At 40.2% G+C, this 21,070-nt stretch overlaps 2 protein-coding genes across 4 annotated transcripts in view; both read left to right on the top strand.

Annotated features, from left to right (window-relative positions):
• Window positions 1-2,939: 2,939 nt before the first annotated feature.
• LOC111583800 (carbohydrate sulfotransferase 1-like) lies at window positions 2,940-16,895 on the top strand. 3 transcript variants are annotated; one of them, XM_023293041.3, is made up of 6 exons: window positions 2,940-3,190; window positions 3,936-4,315; window positions 6,777-6,990; window positions 7,101-7,327; window positions 14,605-14,822; window positions 15,176-16,895. In XM_023293041.3, the coding sequence occupies exons 2-6, from the start codon at window positions 3,974-3,976 to the stop codon at window positions 15,510-15,512; spliced, it is 1,338 nt and encodes a 445-aa protein (XP_023148809.2). In that variant the 5' UTR covers window positions 2,940-3,190; window positions 3,936-3,973; the 3' UTR covers window positions 15,513-16,895. The 3 variants fall into 3 exon arrangements, with proteins under 3 accessions (XP_023148809.2, XP_023148810.2, XP_054862346.1); XM_023293042.3 differs by having other exon boundaries at window positions 2,940-3,296; XM_055006371.1 differs by having other exon boundaries at window positions 2,940-3,363.
• Window positions 16,896-20,867: 3,972 nt separating this feature from the next.
• The window catches only part of LOC111570940 (GRAM domain-containing protein 2A), a 30,894-nt gene continuing 30,691 nt past the window's right edge, over window positions 20,868-21,070 (top strand). The window contains exon 1 of the mRNA XM_055007571.1: window positions 20,868-20,996. The gene's annotated coding sequence lies outside the window, so the exon portion shown is untranslated. The remainder of the gene's footprint in view (window positions 20,997-21,070) is intronic.

Below are 21,070 nucleotides of genomic sequence, written 5' to 3'. Positions count from 1 at the left end.
CCTTAAGGAGAATCAAATCAGTAGTTACCCACCTGATGTATGATGCACTATGGGGCAGTCAACTCCATTCTGATGGAGGAGTCCATCGAATCCAGTGCTCATTTACTACTGTTTTTACTGCACTGAATATATTCGTGCCCTTTGTGGTATCATGGAAAGACACCAGTTTCAATAAATCCTCATGCACTTCAAATAAACTGTCAATGGTTCTTGTGAAGGTGAGGAGCTGACTCACATCTGTCCTGTCATCCAGTACCAGGAAAAAATATTTGCAGCCATTCATTATGTCTTTTAGCTTGTCCTCAATATGATTTTGAATGTCGAAAATTCTTCACGTCAGTGTGCAGAGATACCGTTTCAAAGTTTTTAGCCATGTTGTCATCTCTGAAAGATTTAACCATCTCTTTTGCACATTGCTTCACCATCTTGCCATCAGACATGGGTTTCATTGCTTTAGTGAGCTCAAGGGTAACAATATGAGTCCTTGAGAGCTGACTCCTGTGCAGTGGTGGTTTTGGTGAAAAGGCTCTGCTGTCAATGAATTTTCCCTTTGAGGTCAGCAACGACAGCAGCTTGAAGCAGCTCTGGTGTATTTTTCATATTTGTGTTTGTAGTGACGACTTAAAATCTTTCATAGCTGATTTTGTTTCAAGACACACTAAACACATTGGAACTCTGTGAAATAATCTGTTTCCCATCTTGCCTGAAAGATGTGGTTTTCCTGGTCAAGTTTCCGTTTTGGCGCGGAGATCTCTGTTGCTCCAATGAATAGATTAAATCCTGTGTTCCATGAAGAAGAGAGCAGCTACTAGGTAAGCTAAAGGCCTCTTCCACCTCTAGCAGTTGGAAGCAAAATTAAACCTGTGGTTGAGGCAGCCTGTTGCTTCAAAAGCAGTGAAGAATCAGATATTAATTTGAAATTAATTTGCACCAAATTATGCTGATAGCTGCCAGTTGCCCATCCCTGGACTAGATGTTATGTTTGGTGTTCATCAAATCAAATCAAATCAAATGCCTTTATTGTCATTGGACATATGTACAACTAAATTTTGAGTGCATCTCCTCCGTGGGATAAAACGATAACAACAGATAAAGATACAAACACTGCACACCACAATAAACACACCAGTCTCCACTGTGAAGCATGGTGGTGGCAGCATCATGATGTGGGGATGCTTCTCAGTAGCAGGTCCTGGAAGGCTTGTAAAGACTGGGGGGAACATGAATGCTGAAAAATATCATCAAATCCTGGAGAATAATCTGACTCAGTCTGCAAGAGAACTACAACTGAGAGAAGATTTATTATCCAGCAAGACAATGCCCCCAGGCACACAGCAAAAGCAACACAGAAATGGTTCAAAGACAACAAGGTGAATGTTCTCGAGTGGCCAAGTCAAAGCACAGATCTCAAGCCAATCGAAAATTTGTGGCTGAATTTGAAAAGTGCTGTTAACTCCCGATCCCCGAGCAACCTGACGGAGCTTGAGCTGTTTTGCAAGGAAGAACGGAGAAGAATTGCAGTGTCCAGATGTTCAGGCTGACTGAGACATATCCACATAGACTCAGTGCTGTGATTGCAGCCAAACCTACAAATACTGACATGAAGGGGGTGAATATTTAGGCAATCATTTACTTTACCTTATATATTTCAATTAATTGACAAGATTTTGTATAAATCTGTTTCCATTTTGATATTAAAGTTTTTTCTTGCAAATTCTTGTCAAAAAAGACAAATTACATTGACCATGATTTCATGTATAAAAGAAACAAAAGAGTGAAACATCCAAGGGGGATGAATACTTTTTATAGGCATTGTATAATAAGTGAAATTAGAAAATGAGTATGAATAGTAACGTGACAGTAAACTGAACATACTTGCTTTGTATCACTTACCTCCACAGCTGGTAGTCTGTGTTATCACTCTGTTACCTCCACTGGATGAGAAACTAATTCCTTGTACTCTGCTGCTGTTTTTTCAAACATTTCAGACATCTTTTCAGCCACACTGAAACCAGCTGGCAATGCACAGTAAAAAAAACAACACATAGAATATATTTTAATTAAGACATAGCAACATGCAGAATGCATGTGTAAAACACTAATGTGTAATGTTACAAAGTATAGTGCAGTTGATACAATGAAATATAATTATTGGCTTCTGTCATAATTCTCAGTCATAGAAACAACCCTTGGAAAGTAATGGCTCCCTGAGGGTTTTCTGAAGGTTTTCACACAAGCTTCAGGGAGTGTTCTTTGCAAAAGCTAACCTTGAGGGAGCCTTTACGAAACGTGAGGCTAGCAGCTGTGTTGTCCTTAATGCTACTTTTTTCCTCAGTTGTGTATTTCGTTCCTTTTAGATGGATTCTGATTTAGGTGCTATCTTTTTTATTTGTATAGATGCAACACATTTGCCCAGTGAACGTGGTGAGGAGGACGAAGTCTGATGGAGGACCCAGAACATTAGAAACCTCCTGGCCTTGCCTTTGCCTGTTCATTCAGCATATGAAGCACCTTGGGGGTTGTAGTTTAGGGATTCCTAAACTATAATCCCTGCAGTATATAGATTAGACTAGACTAGAATCGAATAGTACTTTTTTTAAAAAATTATTTACAGGAAATTACTTTGTTACAGCAGCACGTTAACAAGCAGACAACTCACAAACCCGACAGAACACCAACACGAATCGTCATCAGGAGTCATAGTGTTGTCAGTACCCTAACCCTATATACCACTACTACTACTACTAATAATAATAATAACAATAATAATAATAACAATGAATGTCTAGGTCCCTGTAATGACCTCCAGGTTTTGTATTTCTTGTTAATTCCAGCTCACAACAGTATGAGCACTACGATAAGAATGAAAATATGAATAAACTCCAAACTGTGGTCTACGGAGAGGGAGGGGAGGGGAGTGGGGAGCGCTCGGTGCATCCGTAGAGAGGGAGGATGTGGGCGGTGGACGGAGACCGTCGTCACGTCTGTCCAGCACCGGGCTGCAGCCTGTTGATGTGGATGTGAGAACTGCAGCATTGATTTAGGTCACATTTGGATTTGACTCGTCTGCTGGCCGCTGCGTCATGTCCTCCTCCCGCTGCCCATCGCAGACAGACGCAGGTCGGTGTTTGGAACAGCGGCGGAGCCACATCCAGCCCGCCCACTGCTGACAGCGACACACAGGGGAGAGGTAACGGAACGCACCGTGAGGCTCCGGGCGCAGCGGTGCTCCGGTGCTCGGGGTGGAAGCGGGCCTCTGGATGTGGAGGGGACGGCGGCGTGTGGATGCAGCAGCGGTAGATGATCCACAGCAGGACTGTGGCAGATAGACTAACCAGCAGCAGTCTCCGTTAGAGCCCCAGAGTAGCTCACCGCCTTATCTCTTGCATTGCGTTGTTGTCACTGTGTTGTTTTTTTCTCTCTATCAAGTTAAATAGGAAGATCATATATTACTAAGTAACATATCGCTAACCAACAAAAATACTAAATGTGGCCTGGCATATTTAGAAAATGATAATTTTGGCTCAAAAATACAAAGAGAAATATTACAGTATGCCTTACATATTGAGCAATAATTGAATACATCTAAACACTAACATTAGTAGATTCAAAAATTACCACAATGAAGCACGTTATGATGTAAAAATAATCATTTCAAAGTGTGCTTACCTCGAATCACATTGTAACTTAGTGAGTGTTTCAAAGGGAAAGGTAAATGAATGAACATGTCATGACTGGACATGACCTATTTGAGATACAGTTGGCCATTTTTCTTAACAAATGATATTCAAATAGGAAGAAGCAGTGCATTAGTTCATGACTGCAGAAAGTGCTAAGAGTGAACCAAACAGTAAAAAAAAAAACAAATGCAACAATCTTAAAATCTTTGCCTTCTATCCTCCTTGTGTCTTTGTCTTTTCCCCCATGTTTGGCAGAGAGTGATATGGCTTCCTGATGCCTCTGTCCAACCATCATGCAGTGTTCCTGGAAGTTCATGGTGCTGCTAGCATTAGCCTCCATAGCCATCCAGTACACTGCCATCCGCACCTTCTCCACCAGCCGTCTGGGCCTGCTGTGCTCTGTGGGCTTGGCACCCACAGGACACGCCGTCAACTGCAGCCCCAAAGATCTGGCACGAGTGACCCAGCAGACGCTTGAGGGTTATGGCTGTGATGGCCTTTTCTCCCGCAACTCTTCCTCCCGCTCTTTCCCCCTCCCAACTTATGATACCAAAAAGAGAACCCACATCCTCATTCTGGCCACCACACGGAGTGGATCTTCATTTGTGGGTCAGCTTTTTAACCAGCATCCAGAGGTATGAATTTTGTATGGATTCATATGATCTGTCAGCAGTCTAAAAATACAGCTCTGCAATTGCAAAAAAAAGGTTGACTCTGACCATGCTTTCTTCTTTAGCTAGCTAAGGACTTGAGTATTAAATCAACATTTCAGAAGGGATTAAAATTAAAATATGTCCTGATATATTTCATTTCATTCTGAGATTTTTATTGGCTAAATTATTAATATACCAATGTGAATGAGATTTATATATTCACCAAAATCTCAAATTTACAGATAGAATCAAGAATTAAATGTTCAATATAACCTCAAGAATGTAACCAAACTGAATTAATTTTAGTAGCTTTTGTTATTGTTATTAAAACATTTTGACGTTTTATATTTAAGTCATTTTAAAAAGTAGAAGAGTCATGTTCTTTGCCACTGAGCATTTCTTGCAAAGAAACAAAGTTTTTGTTCATATATTACAAGATGTGTTGTAAAAAAAAAAAAAAAAAAAAGACAGGCATCATTTTTAAGCTTTAAGCTAGAATCTGAACACGTGCACTAAATTTGGTTAATGTACCTTAAATCAGTACATATTTTTACATGGAGCCTAATCAGTTTCAAAGCCCAAACTGAGTAAAAGGTACATATTAGCACGTCAGTCAATTCTCAAACCAATTTACACTGAAATCTGTTGCAGAGAATTATAACTCAGGTGGCAGAGCAGGCCGTCCACTTATTGTAACGTTAATGGTTTGATCCTTGGCCCCCGGGCAAGACACTGAACCCTAAATGGCTCATGACGGCAGGCAATCACCTTACCTGGCAGCTCTAGCTATGAGTGAAAAAGAATCTCACTAAGTTTAAAATGTGCTATGTAAGTGTGGACCATTTACCATTTACAATAGCTATGTTCAAGAAGTACAAACTGCTGGATGCCGTATGCATACAACTAGGAACCTGGTCATATTATTGTGCCTTCCTCATATGTCCATCGCAGTCTGTAGTGTGAAATGAGCCGTCATCTGTGCGCTCCCAGCAGCTTATGCTTGTTTGTACTCACATGGGAGACTTATGTGACGTTACTGCTCAGAGGATTGTGTGTCAGAATGCCCACAAAAGCATGCCGGCTTGCTTACTACAAATTACTGTGTTCGACACACTGTGTGTTGAAACATACAAGATTATTTTCTGGCATACTGAATAATATACCACCAAAAATATTGGAACACACCCTGTTTTACCACTTCATCTTTGAGGCTGCTCACTCTCTGGAGAATTAGTTTTTAATGCAAACCCTCATAGAGCTGAACATTATCGGATGCCTGTACAGTAGGAAATAAGAACTAACGACCCATTCAAACAAGTTCATGAAAAACTGACAGAAGCCAGGAGGCTGAAATTAAATGTTGAACAATTTTTTAAAAAACATGGAAAAGACAACCTATAATAAGACTCAGTTCTGAAACAACAGTGTGTCTGACCCCACCAACTCCCAGTTTTATCTACAAACACATTAAAGAGATAAGATAGCCGTTCAGGAGGACCAATGCGTGACATAATCATCACTTTTACATGTCACAAAGCTGTTTCGATTAAATGTATTGGCACATATTAACACCAAACCTTATTAACCCCGAGACCCCGTGGACCCAATTTGCAGCCAAATTCATATCCCTTCTTCTGACATGTATATCTGATAGGCCATGGCACATATTTTTCCCAGTTTTTAAGTCATACAGTGTCATACACCATCATGGCTCTGATATCACCAAATTCCAGACAGTCTCTCTTACACAGTTCTAAAAAGATGTCTCAACCGCACAGTCTTCAATGTAAAAACATAAGAATTTCACAATACCACAGATTTTTCAACTTGATTTTACAAATATCTAGAATAGACAACAGCAACATAATTCAACAAAAATGCGTAACCACAAAGTGGAATGTAATTTTACAGTAGATAAAATGTAATAACATTTATGTGGCCCTAGTCAGGGTTTCATTTGTGACACTGAATTAATTTTCAAAATTATGAAAACAATGAAGATTTAGAAAGTTATCTTAAATTTCAGAAAAATCATATGATTGGTTATTCATTGAAGCTTTACACAGACTCCAGGAAAAAATGGATTTTGCGTCTGCTTTGCATTTGTTTTCTAAAAATGCAGCAGAGAGAGAGACTTTGATAATCTGCAGATTCTACACTGCAGAAAACATTGTCAGTATTTCAGCAGCCTTCTAGGTTGGAGCGTTCCAAGCATATACGCGCTGCTGTTAAAATAATCAGCTCAGTGACTTTGAAAGCCACTAAGTGACTTGCCTTTATCAACAAAATGTGATAACAACCACTGAATTACATTGGAGATATTTTCAAAAAGCTGTACGGTTTTATTGATTTCCCCATGAAAATTCTGCTTACAGTTTTAAGAGTGTTGTGAGTGGAAGAACACTAATGGTTATGTATTGTCTGTTATTTTTTTATATCACAGGTCTTCTACTTGTTTGAACCTTTGTACCATGTCCAGTTGGCACTGCTTCCTCGGCTGGCGCAGAGTCGAAACCTGGCTGAAAGGAGGGCGATGCTGGGAGCTGCCAGAGACCTGTTGAGGTCACTGTACCACTGTCACCTTAACAGCCTAGAAAGTTATATACAACCCCGTCCTGCGAAGCACTCTACTGATAAGCTGTTCAGACGAGGAGCTAGTAAGAGACATGTGTCGGCACTCTATTCATTTCTTCATAGTATGCAGCTGTTTTCGCAATGCGTTGCTATTTTGTCTCCGCCTCTTCTTTTGTACGTGTCCCGTCTTTAGGCCGCTCTCTGTGCTCCCCTCCTGTATGTGAGGCTTCTCTGGACCCAAAGGAGCAGAGCCTGGTGCTGGCTGATGAGGGGGAGTGTGTGAGGAAGTGTGGGCCACTCAACGTGTCACTGGCTGCCGATGCCTGTCGAGCAAAGCGCCATGCAGCTATTAAGACAGTCCGGATTTCACAAATCACTGATCTCAGAGCACTGATCGAAGACCCAAGACTCAACCTGAAGGTAGAGAAATAATTCCAATAGTCATTATTAAGTACCGTTTGATTTATACTAAATTAGACCAAGTAAGTGCTGTCGTTTTGATTTATCCAGGTCAGAGCTTTTGACTTGAGACTTGCAATTTGAACGTGAGTCAGACAATGGTGAAAGTGAGTACTAGTGACTTAATTTGGATTTGTCAGCTGTGAGACTTAACAAGTTCCATGGTCTCCAGCAGTTGTGTGGCTAATCATGGGCAGCAGAGGCATAAGCTGTTGCAATGTAGAACATGTTGTGGGCCATCTTTGCCTACAGGTTATAACCTTATACACTGGGTGGTCAGAGTACTGCCAGGCTACAACCACATGGGGCTGGTTTTCTCACCTCCCACTTAAATTTCTCTGTATCCGTCTCTTTGTTACGGGCTCCTGGTGTACAACCAGCACACATTTTCCTGGGAGCAGTGGGACATTCTGGATGTCCTTCAATATAATCTTTTGTTTCTCTTGGCTGCTTACTATAAGCACAGCCTAGTTACCTATGATGTTTCCCTACCCACTGAGTTGTAGTAGTGGTTTCTGGGCCTACTGCTTCAGTTAAGGTGAGTGATTGAAATCAAGATGACAGCTATATTACTAGATGGTGTTACTGTAGGACTGGCACTGCACTATTCTTTTACAAATTTTGACTCAAAATTTGGGCCTTGGTCTGAATTGAGAATCTCTGGATGTTACGGGGGGGGGGGAAGCAGGAGAACCCAAGCGCAGACACACAGAACTGGCCAACAAGTGAATAACAGAAAGAGATTTATTTAACCAACAACTAAACCAATACATTAATGGGGAACTGAACTGGGGAAAACAGAACTAAACAAGCTACTAAAACTCTACTAACTCTGTGAATACAAAAACGGAAGTTTACAAAACTGAACAGCATTAACAAAACTAAGCTGGGTAGGGATACTCACGAGATGGGAAAAATGAAAACTGAGGGGGAAAACAGGCTGGGGAAAATCCATGAATAGGGTGGAGCAAACGGAGTCCAAGAAGGGGAAATCCAGGAGGAGGGAGAGTAGCAGAGTCCATGGGGTTGAAGTAGTCCGGAGGTGGCAGGCTTGGTGGGGAGAGCATGCACATAGCATGCACTTAGCACTCCCACATTCTATTACCTCATCAATTGCAGCATTAGATCTCTCAGATTGTTCTGTCAACAAGAGAGGTGTTAGAAGAACTCAGGCCATTGACTTTAATTCTGTTTTTGTTTTTTTGTGAAATGTTTTTGGACTAAAAATATTTTCCTTGTCCCTGAATTTTTGCCTTGCTTGCCTGCATGTTCACTTTTATGAAGCCACATGCCTTCCTACTCATTTTCATCTATATACTACACTATAATATCCCTATATAACTTTCAACAAATTGCTGTTGCTGACAGTGTGATCATGGCCTGCACTGACATTCTTAGTCAGAAGGTCAAAAGTTGATCTTCTGTTTTTCCTTACATATCACACTGATGCACAAGCATCACAATGATGGAATGTGGGCTGTCAGCACAGTTTCCAGTCCTGTTTACTGATGTCTTTTCCAGAGATATAAATGTAGGTGTCACTTTAGTCACTGTTTCTTTTGAAAAATTGGTTGGACAGTGGCTTTTGTCACCTCTGCCTCAACAATGAGCCCTCTTTCCTATTGGTGTCTTGATGCAAAGTCAGAGTCAACTGGCCTACTCAGCATTTTTATACATGCCACAGAGCATGAATGTATGTTACTTGCTTAACTGTACCATGCAGTGACAGCTGATTTATTATTTCTCCATAGTTGTTTGTCACATTTTTAGGGAAAATGTATACTCAAATGGATTTATGCATTTGTATGCAGAATTATTAGATGACCAAACTGATATTCGACCAGCAAAATAATTAGATAAGACTACACTAATAATTTGTATATGATGCTCTCTCTTAATTCACAGTCAAGAAGTGTTTCAGGAATGATTGAGGAAATCATTAAAGGAGAGAGGAAAATTGTGAAAAGCTAAGTAGCTGGCATATAGACAATTTAATATTTTGTTGCAATATTGTGTTTTGAGATAAATGGATGAATACATCCCTTCCTCAAGCAGCCACGGATTTGGTGGTAGGCTGATTTGGCATTTGGTAATATTCAATTGTGCAAAAGACAAAAAAGAAAGGAAAATTGCACCAGGTTGTCAGTGGCAATGAAGCAATAACTAATGATTGGTGGATCTCTTGATCGATCAGCCTGTTGATTGGGGTCTGAACACTGGTGGACAGAGTGACGCCTACTGACCAGTCTAAAAAAAAAACTTGAAAAAGAACTCTACCTGAGAACTCTTGTTGCATTTACCAATAACTCTAGAAGATGTCAAGAAAAACTTAAGGACTCCTGGTAGACAGACAATTAAAACAAGACTAAAAGCAGTCTATGGACCTTAATCATTGTTAAAAACTTGTTATTGGACACATAAACATACATATAAACTAATAGATCTAGACGAACAGTCCTGCGTAAATGATCATACACAGGTTTTTGAAATCAATGTTTGTAATTCTTCTGGTGAGTTAACGTTAACAAAAACTGAATTCAAGAAAAATAAAATAATTGTTTTTCTTGGTCTTGACATGAGTTTGGTGTGAGTCCTGTGCTTCATGACAAAGGGTAAGTTGCCAAGAATGATTCGAAGTGAGTGGGGTTCCTTTGTTGTGCCTTATTAAGATTTTGATCATCACTTCCTGCAGATTCAAAAGCTGGTCATGGTGTGTTTGGTGGCCCTTTGGTTGTTTGTACTTTCTATAGTGAAAGGGGACTTATGCCAGTCACTCAGTCAAAATGTGGTTTAATACACATTTCTGTGTATCGTTGTCTGAACATGTGTGCTGTGAGGTTCCCTGGAGGTCTACTTTCCTGTGGCCATCTCATGAGTATGAACTCGACACCATCCTGGCAGACCTGAAAGAAGCTTTTCTTTTGGGTTCCACATCTGGTGTGGTATGTATTGGTGTAATTGTTGTGTTCATCGCAGTGGTTTCTGGTGACATTTTGAGAGTTATAAATATCTTTAATTCCAAAGCTAAAGAAGCAAGACGAAAATCATCCCTTTTTTGCGTAAAGGCAGATATGGCTAATTAATACTACATATCTGTTACGAATGAATCAGACCCAAACACAGGCAATGGTGACACGACAGGCAGGCGTAGGAGTAAAAAAAGATATAATTTTATTTACAAACAATAGTACAGGAAGTAATGAACTCTAATCTGGAACAGGATTGCCAAATGAAGCTCAGGAATGACAGAACTCCCTAGCAGAGTAGAGTATCAATAGACTAGACGTAGAAATAACTGACTGGAAACACTGAACTAACCCGAACACAGTAATACCAAGTCAGGAAAGTAAACAGGACAGAATTAGCTCTACAGGCATGGGCCAAGGCTGGCGGAACTAGCTTATTGAGGACTACACAGAGCCAGAATATCTACACTGCACAGGCTTGGAAGCAAGCGGGGAACTTAGCTGAACAAATGGGCAGAGAAGGGGGAACCCGGGGATGAGAGGCGGGTGGTGAAGGCGTGTGGCGGAGATGGCTGCACAGCTGGACAGGTGCAGCCATGGAATTGAGGAATGTGAGGAATCATGATGGTATAGCAGCAGGCAGAATGAGGAAGTGGTCCAGTGGTCCAACTTGACAGGTGAGGCAAGGGAAACCAGGGCTGTAGAAGAGCAGGCAGGAGCCCAAAACTGGAAGAAAGGAGAAGGCGGTAAACACGAAGCAAAGCAGAGGACTAGACTGACAGGTTAGCAATACTGACTGTGGTTATCGCTACGATCCGGAATCCAGCAGTGGCGGCGTCTGGCTCTTTATGGGAGATGAAGGGTAATGAGGTAATCTCACCTGCTCTCGTGCCAGAACAGCTGACTGCAAGTGGCAGCACCTGTCTGCATGCCACACACCGACACACGCCCCCCGAGGGAAGGGAGGAGAAGCTGCCACTCCCAGGTATCAGGTGGCAGCCGTGACAATATCCCCCATTTCAGATGACGGTGTTGTTGATGTCATCAGGCACTGCAAAATAGTAGTAAGAATCAAACAGACACCCTACATGGCAACACAACACTTTCAGTCAGCTAATCAAGAACCTAATTAATGTGGCAGACTATTGTTCCATGGTTGTCCCCCACTTGGTTGGAGGGTGCACATTTTTCTCTTTGAAATTGAGGTAGCTAAAACGTTTGAGGTCATTGTGATGGTTCTTCTATTTGAATATGTTAAATCTGATAAGTATAGAGTGTCAGTACTTTTGCTTAAAAGATAAATTATGTGCCTTATCTAGATGAACTTTGTTTGAGGTAATCTGTCAGGAGTAGGACTGTAGTCTCTTCGTTCGTCCTGGCAGTACCAAGGAGGGTTTCATCTGGTTCTTGGGGGAGCAGTCTGTTTGGTTCTGTGATTTGGGAAAGAACTGTCTTCTTCTAAAGATGGGCATTTCCAGCCTCTGGATTTGGTTGAGCGATACTTGATTGTGGTATTGGTGTCTTGATGCTTACCCTTAAATCATTTTACCAGTCATTCCTGAAAGTCAGTTATATATATGGTATCTTACAGTGATCTTTTCTAATATTTTTGCTGGTCAAATATCAGTTAGATTAGATATTATTAGATTATGTAATATTTCTGCATGGACATTTCTCAATTCATTTGAGAATACATTTTGTCCTACACATTTTCATATAAGGTGATTTAAATTTTGTGTAAAAGCACTAAAAAATGATGTTATTTTTCACTCCAGAAAAACAACACCAATGAATACAGGCTTGTTTGGTGGTTCAAACAGCACATTCAGTGATGACAGATGTGGTGAGCAGCTGCTTTAATCAGTGACTGATTATTGTATTGACTGGTTAGTATTGTACTACTGTGTCACGAGGCAGCACTTAACATCTCTTCACTGGATGAGTGCATTGTGGACTGAGTGGTGGAGGGTTAGACGACCAATCAATGCATTTAAATTGGTATAGATTGAACATAGAGTGATAACTGTATTTCCTCAGAGACAACACATGTGCAGACACATTGATGCAACATACCAGATTCTGATTAGATTTAACTTAGCTTCCACACAAAGAAAAGCACTAAAGAACAATGTGGCCTAAATAAATAAACTTATCAACTTATGTCTACTAATATAACAAAATTTGATAACTGACAGTAAATAACAAAGGCTATACAGTGAGAGGGGATAAGGTAAAAATACAAAAGTAAATAAAACTGGGTGATGGTGAAAGCAAGGATAGTCTGAGGGAGATCTACTAGTCTGTTGTCTAGGGTTACAAATAAAATGGCTAAAATGATGCTTAATGTTAAGTTAGTAAGACATCAACCCAATCTGGAGCAGAGACAGGATTTGCTTTGTATACTTAACATAACCTTGGGTGTGTTGAAAAGTGACTGAAACAGCTGTTGTGGAACTTGAAAGTCCTTCATGGTAAGTTCAGGATTGTGACCTCCTAAAGCCTTATGTAGCTGCCATGTGATGAGTTCTGCCATGGGTCTCTGAGCTGTGCAGTGTCAAGGGTCTACCAGCAGAATGTCTCACTTCCTTATACACAGTCTTGTAGATAGGCAACCATGAACTTTATGACTGATTGTTTGGCTATTGCTGTGTCTTCCAAAGCATTTGCTGTTGGCCGGACATCACAAAAACTTCTGGAAACTTCAGAGTGAAGATGCAGTGCTATAGGAGAGTCATAACTATGAAAATGCATTTAGGTTCTCTAGATTCAGGGTTATGTCCCTCATTAAGAAAAATCAAAGAGTCATGCAGTGATAACTATACGGAGTCTTCAATCAGCTGAAAAGCCCTTTCTGACACAATCCTCACAACTCCTACATTTATCTGGGCTTGGGACCAGCAGGAGGACACTGGCTTGTGCCCCCTTGAGGCTGCATTAAGAAGCCCACCTTTAAGTCAAACATTGAAAAACAAAATCCACCTTAAATTATAGAAAAGGATCTTTCACAATTGTATGGAAAAGCCAGAGTAAAAATAATCAATTAATAAGCCCACGTAAATGTTAGCCTGAGTTAAACAATAGAAAAAACACAATGTTAAAAAAACCTTAGTTTCTTTAAAGTTAAGCCCAAGTTTGATTCCAATGACTTTCTTTTACACAGAAAGTTTTGTAGACAAATTCAAATTAGCATCTAACCAGTCACGGGTGTGTCCATCTCAAGGGGTGTTGTTGAGTTTCACTGTCCATGGGAGGTCAGAGATCAAATACAATTAGAACTTAATTTGAGGTTATTTCTTTAACATACAAATCCAACTGGTATCTGTGATGATCAAAGATCTGAAATATCACTGAACATATAATTAAAATGACATCAAAGATAATATGTTTATCTCATATGGTTGGGGGGTTGTTTGTGTTTCATGTCAGTGCCACTTCCAGAAACACTTCAGATTCGATGTGTTCGTCTAAAATATTGGTCCTGATTAACCTGGTATCACAGATTGAGTCCAGATGTTGGGATCATAACTTCGGCGATGCTGCAGTTCCTTAATTTTAAGATTTAAACTGTTCAGTTAGTTGTGGTATAGAAAATGTTAGGGAGAGAGAAAGGTCAGGAGGTCGCTATGAAGACTGCAATCTTCTGTCCTCCAGAGATGTGTTTTTCCTCACAATTGACTCTTTATGACCCTTATCAGGCTCTGGTGAAGGTAGGAGACGTACCGTTGTCTCCAAAAGGGCTGTGAGTGGTCATTTTGTGGTAAACATCCAATCTGCAGATGCTCCATTCAGATGTAAGTTTTGGGTTAGCTGTCTTCTGAAATGGCTTCTTACCAAATTTACAGCTCTGAGAAAGGGTGTCTGGAGTCTCTGTGTGTTACTTTGAAATGTTCAGCACCTCAGTCCACTACATATGCGATAAATAGAAATTCTTGAATCTTGTTGAAGCTGAGGTCCAAAGGCAGTCTTGGGGATCATGTTGTACTTCCTTGAAGTGATTGCAGGAGTGTCAAAGTAAAAATTCTGTTGAAATTCATCTGCGTAGATTCCTGTGGCCCCTAAATTACACGTGCATGCTGATGGGCATTGTGGCTGGTATGATTCCATTGCGTTGGTCTGTCTGATTGATTTCATACTGCATAACTTCATAATACTGTCTTTTATCTTGTTAATGGGAGCTTTACCTGGAGACTTTTAAAGACATTTTGGTGAAGGGAGACATTCAGACATCTGTGCCGTTTCTGATGTTGTAATAAATGCATTCATTTTTCTCAGGTAGTCCAACTTGTTCGAGATCCACGTGGCATCCTGGCCTCTCGTATTGAGACATTTCGAGATACTTACCGGCTGTGGCGCCTGTGGAGAGCTACTGGACGTCGACCCCACAACCTGGACCTAGGGCAGATCAATACAGTGTGTGAGGATTTCCTCCGCTCTGTGTCAACAGGCCTGGCCAGACCCGCTTGGCTCAAAGGGAGGTACATGCTGCTCAGGTATGAAGAACAAAGATAATTGTGGACATACAGTTTATGTTTACAGTTATAGGTAACCTTAGCCCTTCTCTGATGAACCATTCTAATCAGTTTGCCCTATTTTTGTAACTAGGATATACTATAGGCACTCATAAAGTCATAGTAGTCATCTCCCTGTTAGCATGCTGTCTTTTTCACATATATAAAGTTGCTTCTTTTTATTCAAATTGCCATGTAAAATGATATGTGTTTACATTTTCTTGGCAAGCAACTTACGGGCATAATGATATTTATTGTTGTTATTACTGACCATAATAACTGGCTTCTTCTCTCCTTTTCGTTAATGTTTCCCTTATACTGTCTTATTTGATTAGGTATGAAGACTTGGCCAGGTTTCCACTTGAAAAGACCAGGGAGCTCTACAGCTTCCTTGGTCTGGTTCTGGATCACAGTGTGGAAGACTGGATCATCAACAACACCCATGGCAGCAGTGACCTGTCATCCCGGCAGAAGTTCACCACAGTTAGGGACTCTGCAGCAAATGCAGAGAACTGGAGAGTCAAGTTATCCTTCGACATGGTGGTTTATACCCAGACTGCCTGTCAACCACTTCTGGGGCTCCTTGGATACAAGACAGTATTCCATCCCAGAGAACTGAGAAACCTCTCACATTCTTTAGTGCAGGACAGGAGGTTCCTCCCATTTTATTAAACTCATGGCAACATAATGTAGTGTGGGTTGAAGAAACCACCAAGACTGGATAGTACTGTAGTTTATGGAACAGAGCTATGTAATCAAAGCTGTGATCTGATATTCTCTGTTTGTGGTAGAGAAATCAGTTTAAAATTAAAATTTACTATGAAAAATTCTCAAACAATCAGAAATCCTCCCTGGCATCAGTGTTAGCTGGGGACCTGAGGTGGTCAGACGTAATGTTCTTACTTAATTTATTTTTAATTTTATTTATCTTGTTCATTTACCTCCTGACCAAACAACTGCCTCATTTTCAGGCCTTTAACCCATGTACCATTTGTCTTATTTAAGCCACATTATGGCAATAAATATAGTACAAATGGGTCACTGAAATGCTTGGTTTTGTCATTTATGAAATGATTAGTCACGTTTCTTAGTGCAGATTTATTTTAAGGTTTTTGTCTTGTCTCGCACACAGTCTGCTTTAACTTCTCATAGAGTGGCATTTCCTGTGCTTGTGGCTATTGCAACATGGTTATAGGGCAAAGCATGCCTTATTCCACTGTTTTGTCATGGATGAGGGTTGAGGGCTCTCCTATCAACCTTCTCTGGGGCCTGGTAATTGATGCATTTTAGGCTGTTGTTCCTTATGATACGCAGACTGAATGGCTTTGCACTTGATGCTATGATTTCGTTCTCGTATTGAAAGAAATGAATGTGTAATACACAGTGTTTTATAGTACAAGGTCACTAAGAACCCAAGGGTTGTGAAATCTAATGTTTAAATCAAACTTTGTTAATCATGTTTAAGCTATTTATGCAGAAGTAAAGTACAATTGAAGTTTGATCATTTGTTATACACAACACCATGGTGATGCTGTTTATTGGTACTGCTATGCCAGTTTTTTTCTTCTTTATGTCTGTGTGCTGAAAAAAAAACAAACAAACTCCTAACCAAATTATTATTTATGTCATAATAACATATTTTCACCCAGTAATGACCTGTTCCTCGGTAGTGAAACAAATTACATTAACATAACAAGTGACTAAAATACACTGTATCACTATACATTAAGTAAAATGTTTTCATATGTAACACTGTTTTACTGTATCTATAGACTTCCTCTTACTTACACAAACTGATTCATGAAAGCAAACTGTATTTTTGCAACTTTAGAATTTTAATATGTTAATTTATAAAGAAAAAAGAATGCAAAACTTGCCAAACTGTCATGTCAACCCGTGAGCATAGTCTAAATACCATTCCTCCATTTGACTGACAATTATTTCATTGTTCAAATGACCTTAATTCATGTGAAAAGCTGTGGTTTGTTGTTCAACTATACATTTTTTAAAAAATATTTATATTTGTTTCTAATTAAACATGTTTGGATTTCCTAATCACAGAGCCTCATCCTCACTCAGAATTTGACACTCAGTGGAGAATGTCACTCGGTTTATTCCAGGGTGGTGCCAGAGTAGAGGAGTGGCCTATTTTTCAGTGTTGTTTTCTTAACTGCTTATAATTGTTTCAACAACAGCAAGTTTTGGTGAGTATAGAGTGAAGTTTGCTTTGACTGTGTTTAATCAATTAATGATGAGGAAAACTGAAAACATCTAGGATATCTAATGTTACTAGTTTTTGGTATTTTCCCCTGTCAGTTAATCAGTCAAATCAAACCTTACAAGCTAGTTATCAGCTGTTCTGATGGCTTCTCTTTAAGTGGATTATGCTCTTGTTTTAACAACATTGTAGGGGCTACCAATTTATGAAACAAATCTCCAGAAATCACTCTTTTTGTATTATCAGGGCACCTGTTGCGGTGCTTTAGTGAGGCTCAGGCACAGGGTACGAAAAACGACACGAGTAGGTAAAAGTCTAAAAGCTTTTATTTACACCACAAGGTATGATGACAAGATAAACTACAATTTTAGAAAAAGGACTACAACCAGAAGTGACGAAAGGTCACAACAAAACCACAGAACGCGGCAAGGGGAACAAAAGCCCCTTGACTGGCTTGCAGTTCGACAACAGGTTGAGAGATGCTCATGCTAAGGCTAATGCAGTGTTTATCAACCTTTTTTGAGGCACAGCACATTTATTGGATTTTAAAAAATCCCATGGCACACCATCAACCAAAAATCTTCAAATCAATCATCAAAATGACACACTGTGGTCTAATCTAGTATGTATGTATATATTGACAGTTTAGTCTCTATTTATTTAAACTCACTCTGTATGAAACCTGGGACTGTTAAGATGAACACAAAGCCGATATCCTGGCAGGAATTGAAGAAAGGCATAGACGAAGCTCTTCCTCAAGAGCTCTCAGTCTCTGTTTTTAGTTTTTATAGCAGTCATGCTTGAAAAGCTCAGCTCTCTCTGTTTGCCAGAATGAGGAACTCATTGACACCAGCCAACCAAAACTGTCCAGAGGTAGGTTTGCAAAGCTTAGCTTTAAACCACGATCTTGTCTCAGTTCAGTTAGTTTCTCCTGCTCCGGCAAAGTCATATCCTTCCCAACTTCTCCTGAAGAATTTTCAGATGTTTACCTATTATCTCACACAGTGCAGACGTGTTGATATCTTACCATTTCTGGGTGAATGGGAACATGTCCAAGTTTGCAGTTTCCAAATGTTGCTGACAGATGTGCACCTTTAAACGGAATTCATTTATTTTATCTGAATTTGTGAGCAGGTTTCGGCCTTGCATTCTCGTGTTCAGGTCATTGAGATGCTGAAATATACCTGCCATGTATGCCAGCCTTGCACATCACTCATCACTTGCAAGCAGCTTTGCATCACTTTGAGTTCCTCTCGCAGCTCATACACATGGACCAGCACCTTGCCACGCGACAACCAACACTAAGTCTTTATGTCCTGCTCCCATATCCTCACACAAAGATGCAAATATGCGTCTTTTTAAAGGTCTTGTCTTTACAAAATTCACCATGTGCACAACATCATCCAACACAGCGGCTAGGTCTGCTGGTAAAGTCTTGGCAACGAGTGCCTCACGCTGCAAAAAACAGTGCATAACAATAACATCTGGGTGTCTCTCTTTCACTCTGCTAACGAAGCCTTTTGTGCACCCAACCATGGCTGCTGCTCCATCAGTACAGACACGTACAGTTTTCCCACTGAAGTCCTTCTTGTTCAAGATATTCTGATGTTACCCGAAAAATGTCCTCCCCTGTTGTTTTTTTCTGGCAATGCCTTGCAAAATAGGAAGTCCTCTCTGATGACATCTCCATCCACAAAAAGCACATGGGCTAAGAGTTGGGAATGTCCACTAATATCCGTAGACTCATTAAGTTGCAATGCAAATTTCCCACTGATGTGTATCTTTTCCAAAACAACACTTTTGATGTCTGCAGACATGTCATCAATACGTCTGGCAATTGTGTTATCTGAGAGAGGGACTTAAGTTATTTCTTTAGCCACATCATGGCCAAGTATCTCGTTTATGGTGGCTCTGCAGGCAGGTAGTATAAATGTCTCTGCCACAGTCTAGGGCTTTTTTAATTTGGCTACAAGTTCAGCTACTTGGTAGCCAGCTTTGAGAGCTCTCTCACTCACTGTTGTGGTTTTTCTCATTAAAGTGGCCTGTTTTTCAGTGTGTTCACGCAGGCAAACAAAATAGTCCTGGTTCTTGTTTTGAAGTGTCGAGTGTTATGCTTGGAGATGGCTTTTAAGCTTGCTTGGAACCATTGCACTGTTGGATAGATTTTCTCCACACACCAAGCAAAACGGAGCTGGTGTAGCAGGATCACCGGTGAAAGTGAATCCAAATGAAAGATAACCTTTGTTCTATTTCCTCAAGCTTATAATTTTTTTCTTCTTTTTGACCACCACTCATACTAGGGCCTTCATCTAGGTCAGAAGTGTGTCCAGGGCCCACTTCGGAGTTTATATTTTTCCTTTTCTAATATTTCTCCATCGCTGTCATCGGTACCTCTTCCATGCATCACTAGCCTAATTCTATTGTCTTAAATTGACAGGTCGTCAGCTACCTACTGCCCCCTACTGACATGGAAGAGTAATTAATTACCTTGTCAGTGCAACTTGATAATACTTTTTTGAACTTAATAAGTGAAATGGGATAATTTTCCATGGCACACCTAACGATCTCTCATGGTACACCAGTGCGCCGCAGCGCAGTGGTTGAAAATCACTGGTTTAAGCGCATAAAAATCATAAACACCGCAGCAGGTAAAGTGTAATGTTTACACAAAGGTTTCTGCTTCAGAATGACTTCACGTGCTAAACATTAAGGTAAATGCTGTGTCACTAAATTTTGTTTGAAGGAATTAGAGGAGACAACGTATTTTGTAAAAGTGCATTTCAGCTCACGAGCAGCATTTAAAGAGCATAAAAATCAGAAACACGGCAGCATGTAAAGTGTAATGTTTACACACAGGTTTCTGCTTCAGAATGACTTTACATGTGATAAAGATGAAGGCAAAAGCTGTTTTAGTTAATTTTGTTTGAGGGAATCGTGGGGACAACACATTTTGCAAATGTATACTGTTCAGCTTGAGAACAGCCAGATTTAAAATTGTTTTAAAATCACAAAGTTTTAAGTGCATAAAAATCAGGTTTCTGCTTCAGAATGACTTCACATGTGATAAATATGAAGGCAAAAGCTGTTTTAATTCCTTTTTTGTGAAGGACGTGACAAGGAGACTGAAATTTCAAGATTCAACAACTTTATTGTCATATACACAGAAGAAATTAAGTCGTTTCCCTGAGTAACGAGATTCTTATTTTGCAAGTTCAATTCATACCACTGAAATAAGAAATAAAATAAAATAAAACAAAAATAAGATAAAATGAAATAAAAACAGTTTATAAAAAATAATTATTTGTGCAAATACTAGCATCTCAATACAATAATATCAATACAATACTGCCACTGTGAACAGGCATTGATATGTGCAAGCGCTGATATGTGCAAAGGCAAAAGATATGTGCAAAATATCGCAATTTATGGATCTTACAGGTGCGTCAGTGATTTAGTGGCCTGATGGCCTGAGGATAGAAACTGTTTTTAAGTCTGGTGGTCCTTTCTTTCACAGTCATGTAGCGTCTGCCAGACGGCAGAAGTGTGAGCAGTGTGTGCTGTGGGTGGGTGTGGTCTTTGATAATGTTGTGCGCTCTCTTTGTGACCCGGGTGATGTAAATGTCCTGTAGTGGAGGGAAGGCTTTTTTGACGAGGATGGTTAGGCTAAGGCCCCTATTATCAGGATTAGCCCATCATGATGTCTTCACCATGCTGCCATAATAACATTCGCCACCAGGAGGCTCTGTCTAGCTTTTTTTCAGTCTGAGCATGTTTGAGGTTTTATTTTGAGTCACTTTCTCCATGAAGCAGTTAAATGAAGTGAGCTTGACTCAGCTTGTATGGAGGATCCCACAGATGCAGCAGGTCTGCTGCTGACAGAGCCGCTCTGCTGGATTGCTGGACTGATGGACTGATGGAGGACTGCAGATCTCTCCCAGGTACCATGTCTTGAATTAATGTGCATGGTGATGGTAGTAGGAGTAGTGTTTCATGCTGTTAGTTACAAGCCTGG

Source organism: Amphiprion ocellaris, chromosome 3 (genome assembly GCF_022539595.1).
Source record: "Amphiprion ocellaris isolate individual 3 ecotype Okinawa chromosome 3, ASM2253959v1, whole genome shotgun sequence".
Taxonomy (NCBI): Eukaryota; Metazoa; Chordata; class Actinopteri; family Pomacentridae; genus Amphiprion; species Amphiprion ocellaris.
The sequence above is the reverse complement of the archived record's forward strand: the minus strand, read 5'-3'. Positions and strand labels throughout refer to the sequence as shown.

What these genes read in the sequence shown, in the direction of transcription:
- LOC111583800 (XM_023293041.3), top strand. Translation starts at nt 3,974, where the DNA reads ATGCAGTGTTCCTGGAAGTTCATGGTGCTGCTAGCATTAGCCTCCATA. An exon ending in TTTTTAACCAGCATCCAGAG is followed by an intron (nt 4,316 to 6,776) that starts GTATGAATTTTG and finishes TTTATATCACAG; the next exon opens with GTCTTCTACTTGTTTGAACC. An exon ending in GGGAGGTACATGCTGCTCAG is followed by an intron (nt 14,823 to 15,175) that starts GTATGAAGAACA and finishes TTATTTGATTAG; the next exon opens with GTATGAAGACTTGGCCAGGT.